The 7044-nt window shown below is 44.8% G+C and overlaps 1 protein-coding gene across 1 annotated transcript; it reads right to left on the reverse strand.

The window, feature by feature from the left end:
* Positions 1-685: 685 nt before the first annotated feature.
* LOC147894617 (secreted RxLR effector protein 78-like) lies at positions 686-1156 on the reverse strand. Its single transcript, XM_087385349.1, has one exon. It carries the CDS (start codon positions 1154-1156, stop codon positions 686-688), a length of 471 nt encoding a protein of 156 aa, XP_087241475.1.
* Between the last annotated feature and the right edge of the window lie 5888 nt (positions 1157-7044).

The following is a 7044-nucleotide window of genomic DNA, read 5'->3' on the forward strand; positions in this document are numbered from 1 at the left end:
GAAGCAGGAAGGCCCTTGTCAGACTAGATTCTATCTTCTTGTCCAAAGATCTTGTGAGAATAAAAAACCAATCTCCACATTAATGTAGCACGCTTGTACCTACATAAAGTATTGTTTCTTTTTTCTATTTTCTCTTATTTTCGTGAATTTCCAACGTTACATTGGCCCTCTATTGATTGGTTGAGAGCTTATTTTTCCAAACTGTAAAAGGCCCCAAAATGAGCTCCCTTTTTTCCTAATGTAGCGAGCAAAGGTTCTGTAATCAGAGCAAACAGCAACGGTGCCAAGGGGCATCCCTGCCTGATAGACCTCTTGAGCTCAAACAACCCTACCTCAGCTCCGTTGATGCAGATGGAAGTTGAAGCATTATCTAAAAGTGCCTTTATTAAAGAGAGAAACTTGTCTCCAAATCCCATTGTCTGCATGACTGCCAGAATGTAGCCCCATTCCACCCGGTCATAAGCTTTATCAAAATCAATATTGAGCAGGATAATAAGGGAATCCATTTCAAGCCTATAGCTTTCATCCACTCAGTTGGGTCGCTCCTAGAGACAAACAAAGCTTGGGATTTGTCCCATTGGATTCTCGAGCCTGAGGCGGCACAATGCACTTCAAACAAACCGAAGACTAGCTTCAGTTGCTCTGGGTCAGCCTTACAAATCGAGTTGGAGTCATCAGCGAACAGCTAAGCGAAGACAGGTTTGTTGGATCCTGGAAGTTTCATGGGATCCAGGGAACCCCTTGTAATGAGCTTGCGAAACATAGCGAGCAGAGGTTTTGTAATCAGAGCAAACGGCAACGGTGCCAAGGGGCATGCCTGCCTGATAGACCTCTTGAGCTCAAACAACCCTACCTCAACTCCGTTGATGCAGATGGAAGCTAAAGCATTAGCTAAAAGTGCCTTTATTAAAGAGAGAAACTTGTCTCCGAATCCCATTGTCTGCATGACTGCCAGAATGTAGCCCCATTCCACCCGGTCATAAGCTTTATCAAAATCGATATTGAGCAGGATAATCTCTTCCTTCTGTGTCCAGGCGTGCTCCAGAGCAGCAATGACATTAAGTACATTATCATGGATGTGCCTACCCTTGACAAATCCATATTGTTGATTAGAGACCACTTTGGGTATCAAGTGTGTGATTCTTGAAGCGACCATTTTGGCTATGATTTTGTAGGAGACGTTTAGGAGTGACAGAGGTCTCCAGTCACCGAATCTTTCTGCATGAAATCTCTTGGGAATGAGTCTGATGAGTCCTTTATTGACATTTGGAGAGAGGGATTCCCTAACCCAACTCTCGTTGGCCATTCTCACAAAGTCGCCTCTGAGAGTGCCCCATAACGCCTGGTAAAATTCGACTGTTAAAATCCATCAGGACCTGGGGATTTGTTTCTCTTCATGTGCAGAATTACTGCGTCAGCTTCCTCGAGAGTGAAAGGCTCACACAGCGTAGCTAAATCTCTCGCATTTATTCTTTTGTCCATGCAATCCAGAAGGAGCTGTCAGGCCTCCTTCTTAGCTTCTGATTGCTCTTCCCTGGCTCCCAGAATTGCCTTTAGAGACGAGGTAAAGTGCTGGCTGATACTGTCCTGTTCAGTGATCCAGTTGTCTAGAGAGTCGCGGATTCTGCATATATTGTCACGAGCTTTATGTGTTCTTATTGTCCTGAAGAAGGCGGAAGGTGCATCTCCTTGTGCCATCCATATGGCAGACGACCTCATTTTGGCACCCTCCGCTTTGTGAAATTCTAGCTGTCTAAGCACAACTTCACACTGTTGCATCTCCCTAATGTCCTGTTCCTCCAAGGCATCTTTCTCCCTCAGTCTCTTCAATTTCTCTCTTGAGCTGAAGTCCAGACTGCGCTTACGAGCCGCCTGCAGCTTACCCAAACTCCACGCTACCTTAACAACAGCAGAAATTCCTTTGTCAAAGGCTCGGATTGGATCTTTTGCCCCTCTGGCACCCTGTCTCCAAGCGGATTCCAATGCCTTACAGTTGTCATCAATCAATAAAGAAGCATTGAGTTTGAAGGATTGGTGACCCTTCCTAACTAGCTGTGTTCCAGTGACAAAAGAAACAATGCATGGCATGTGATCGGAGAAGGTTTGCAAATGGTCTACTTCACAAATGGTCTACTTCACCTTCCCAAGTTTGGCAGACCCAAGAAGCACCCCCACTGAACCAGCACAGGTCTAGCACAGCTGACTGCAAGTTGCAAGCTCTTCTTCTGAACCATGTGGGTCTCCTGTCCAGCAGGCCAAGCTGACGAGCTTCTACAAAACCATGATGCTCCCGCATCATGGACCAAGCACAGCTCCTAGCTTCAGAGTGATTGAAGTCACCGACTGTCACCAGTCTAGCGCTGAGGTCTTGGTCTCCCATCCAATCCCAAAATTGGTTCGCCTCCCTAGCGTCTGTAGGAACATACACCGAGATTATAGATAGTGGTTCTCGCTCGACATCGAGGACTACCCCTAGTGCGTAGCTCTAAGCTCCTTTCGACAGAGGATAGCTGAGCCTCCTGATCCTCTTTTCCTGCAAGCTGAGAAAGCGTCGAACTCCTTAGACCACATTAGCATTCCAGCTACGAATCCTTTCGGCTAATATCCATCTCTTAGCTCGAAGGCCCAGCCCATGGACATTCCACGTCACAAGTTTAACCTGCATGACTGCAAGGGAGGTTTGGGCTAGCTAGCACATCGAACATGTTCTATCTGTTCGATTTCCCCTTCTTCCCTCCTCCTTTTTCGGGTTGGATCTCCTTCTGCGGGATCCTTCTGTTGAAGTTATGAATTTCATCCTCTGAAAGGCCGAGGCGCTGTGGGACCACCATCTGATTTTACTTGGAGGTTTCCCCCAACTGCGTTGCCTTCTGCGCATGGGGAGGTGGCACGTTAGGGGTCGGGCGCTGAGAGGCTCTAGCCTTGATGCAATCTTCCAAGATACTAGAGGTTTCTTTGCTTGAATGACAAGATTCTGGCTCCTGCTGCATTTCCACCTGCATGGCCTCCACCTGGGGCTCTTTCTGAGTCGAATTCTTCTGCACTCCACTATCTTGCAAAGTGTCCAATCTCTCGGCATGCGAAGCAAGCATTGGGGAATGGACTGAAGCGGACACGGATACGAATGGGCTCGAAATCCCCTATGTTGAGTTCGACGACCTCAGGCGGTTTCTAGGAAATGTCCCACAGAATACAAACTCTGGGGGTAGGATTCGTCTCAACAGCTTTTGGCGGGGGAGCGAAGATGACTTGCCCCAACTTCGTGGACAACCGGCCTGAGCATGAAAGGTAATCCGGGGAAAGAGATCCACACAGGGCAAACGCTTTGAAGCTCCGTTGCTGGGTCGAACTCGGCATGATATGCAACAGCGTAGCCCACTGAGCCGTAGAACGGGATGCTGCCTCTGTCAAGGATCTCCTCGACCATCTCAGCAGAGCGAAGACGGAGCAAATAGAAGCCCCTTCCAACATAGGAAACAGAGAAAATACCAAACCTCCGCATTCCGGGGCTCGCTCTCCATCGCTCAAGGTCCGACTCCTTGTATGTTTTGCCCATAAAATAAACAAAGACTCCTTTCTCCCTAAGCTCTGCGTACTCGTGGATGATTGCACTTCCCGAGACAGAGGCCTTAAAAACCACAGCATCGTTCGGCATACCCAGGCCCCTGGAGATCTCGTCCGTGACTCCTTGACGGTTGAAAGCACTGCCCTCAAAAACCTCCATATCGTCATCGTCCGACTCGTGACTGTCAGAGATTTGCGTCGATTGGTCATCCTTGGCTCTCTTAGCAGCAGGGGAGGCTGAGGGAGATTTCTCCTTCATGGGCCCTGACACAGCAGAGGCCCTTACAGCAGAAGGCATAGATCTCCTGAGAATTGAGGGAAATGAATGAGGAGTCTTGTCATTGAGGACTGCCGCCGCACGCAGGGCAGTGAGGAGGGGGAAACAGGCTGGGGAAGGGGGGATGGAGTGATGTATTTTAGAACGCGGGCGGCTTCTCTGCAGTGAATGGAGACGGTGATGGAGGCAATCGTCGATCTTGGTTGGAGCAGCTCATTTTTCGTGGCGATTTTCCGCTCCTTCTCCAATTGAGGCCCAGCGCAGCGAGCAGTAGCATTCTCCAGTGAGCAGTAGCAAACACCACATGGGCATGGTGATAAACATTTAAGTTAATGGCAATGTTTGGATTCGGTGGTGGAGATCATGGGCATGCCATGAGATATGAGTTTTTAGGAAAGTTTGGCACCCACCTTGGGAATAACACAAGCACCTAGGGTCTTGTGAGGTTCTCAGGTTCATTATAGGCCATTTAGGATGCTTTGGAGTGCTAGATGGACCCCAAGTTGGGGGACCATGTCGGTCGTGACTCAATTTGGCAATGTCGGTTGGCATGACCGATTGGAGGGCTGCCTTGATCGGGCCATAGGCAACCATAAGGGCTATATAATAGACACTTGCTTGCTCAGCAAGAGGCACATATTTGAAGCAGCAACCTCACCATTGAGGGCACACTGTGAGGCTTCAAGTCACAGAAATCTTAAATATTCCAAGAGATAGGTTTTTGGAATAGGAGGGAATAAGAGATAATACTCCATTCTTTCCAATATTAAATTCAAATTCAAATTCATATTGATATTTTTAATTTCAAATTGTAGTTCAAATATATAAATTGTGTTTGAAATTGTATTTCAAAACCTAAATTCTAGTTTTCAAATTTTGATTTCAAGTTAAACTTCAATCTCAATCTTGATTTTCATGACTGAATGGCAAGTTTAGAGATTGGAATTCAAATTTTAAATGGAGAATGGCACTAGTGCCATTCTCCAAGACCTCATAGGAAGTCCTTTACAGTGGGACCAGTGCCATTATCCCTTGAGATAAATAAAATTTGATAATTTGGAAATTTCTAGTTATAAGTGAAAGACTTTAAACAATAATCAAGATTTCGGAGTAAGATTTGGTGCCAGTACCATTCTAAAATAAAAAAATATTAAAAAATAATCTAAAGATAGTAAAAATGGAAATGCTTTAAGTAAAGATTTATGTCAATCAAAGATACATTGGCACAAGTGCCATGCTACACTAAATGGGTAAATTCAACTTTGAAATGCATACGGTGGATTAGGGAAAATTCATCTCAATATGATTATTGCACATAGGAGACTTGCAAAGAATGCCACAAGTGGAGAATGGCAGTGGTGCCAATCACATGTGCATTCTTCTATGTTCCAAACGTGGAGAATGGCAGTGGTGTCATCCTCTAAAACACCATTCCACAGATGCTAATCACGTGCAAGGACCTAGAAAATACCACTGAGAACCCCAAACTCACATGTGGATTGGAACCTGGTGCCATTCTACTATGATCACTTAAATACCCCTCCTAGAATATTAGGGTAAACATTTCTACCAATCTCTTATTGGGCCTTCGAAAAAGGCATTGAGAAGCCTAACTCACATGTGCATTCTTCTATGTTCCATTGGTGGAGAATGGCAGTGGTGCCATCCTATAAAACACCAATGGAGAATGGTAGTGGTGCCAATCGCAAGCCGGAACCTGGAAAGTAGCACTATGAACTCCAAACCTACATATAGATTGGCACTTGTGCCATTCTCCTAATGCCAATATCATTATTGGAATGCCACTACCCTCATGATCACATGACACTGCACAATGTTGGACTTGCAAGAAATGTGAAATTCATCTTTGAAACTCCATTCTCTCAGTGATATTTGATCAATACATAGGGCATAATATAGCAAAAAATGTGAAATTCAGCTTTTAAATGCCATTTTTCCACTACTATAGTGGCACAAAATGTATAGGGTAGATTATGGCAAGATACTCATCTTTTAGATGCCAGGATAGAGTAAATTCATCTTTGAAATGTACAGGGTAAGATTAGGGAAATTCAACTTTCCTCCTATGTAGTGATCATAGTCTCTCCTGTGTAGAGATCATATGGCTTTGTGTCAATCTTTATGTCACTTTGTGGAGAATGCCACCAATGGAGAATGGAAGTGTTGCCAATCTCATACCAAGACTTGAAAAATGGCCCTAGGAATCCTAAACTCACATGTGCATTGGCACTTGTGCCATTATCCTACTTCCAATAAAATCAGTGGAATGCCAATCTACATGTGGAGTTTGTGTAAATTGCCACCAGTGGAGACTGGCAGTAATGCCAATCTCATGCTAGGACCTAGAAAATGGCACTGAGAACCCCAAACTCACATGTGGATTGGAACCTAGTGCCCTTCTCCTATGATCACTAGAACACCCCTCCTAGAATATCAGGGTAAACATTTCTACTAGTGGAGAATGGCAGTGGTGCCAATCTCTTATTGGGCCCTAGAAAATGGCACTGAGAAGCCTAAACTCACATGTGCATTCTTCTATTTTCCACTGGTGGAGAGTGGAAAAGGTGTCATCCTCTAAAACACCAATGGAAAATGGAAGTGGTGCCGATCTCAAGATGGAACCTGGAAAGTAGCACTGTCAACCCTAAACTTACATGTAGATTGGCACCTATGCCATTCTTCAAGTGCCAATATGATGACTGGAATGCCAGTACCCTATTGATCACATGACACTGCACATTGGAGACTTGCAAGAAATGTGAAACTCATCTTTGAAATTCCATTCTCTCAGTGATATCTTATCAATACATAGGGCATAATATAGTAAAAAATGTGAAATTCAGCTTTTCAATGCCATTCTCCCATTGCTATAGTGGCACAAAATGTATAGGGTAGATTATGGCAAGATACTCATCTTTCAGATTCCACTCTCCAAGTATACAGTAAATTCATCTTTGAAATGTATAGGGTAGATTAGGGAAATTCAACTTTCCTCCTATGTAGTGATCATAGTCTCTCATGTGTAGAGACCATATGGCTTTGTGTCAATCTTCATGTCACTTTGTGGAGAATGCCACCAGTACAGAATGGCAATGTTGCCAATCTTATACCAAGACTCAAAAAATGGCACTAGGAATCCTAAACTCACATGTGCATTGGCATTGTGCCATTATCCTACTGCC

The sequence above is a fragment of the Dipteris shenzhenensis genome, chromosome 14, assembly GCF_047967505.1.
Source record: "Dipteris shenzhenensis isolate YYH24624 ecotype China chromosome 14, Dip_SZ_1.0, whole genome shotgun sequence".
Taxonomy (NCBI): Eukaryota; Viridiplantae; Streptophyta; class Polypodiopsida; order Gleicheniales; family Dipteridaceae; genus Dipteris; species Dipteris shenzhenensis.

Excerpts from the sequence above, each read along its gene's own strand:
- LOC147894617 (XM_087385349.1), bottom strand. The coding sequence starts at position 1,156 with ATGGTCGCTTCAAGAATCACACACTTGATACCCAAAGTGGTCTCTAAT.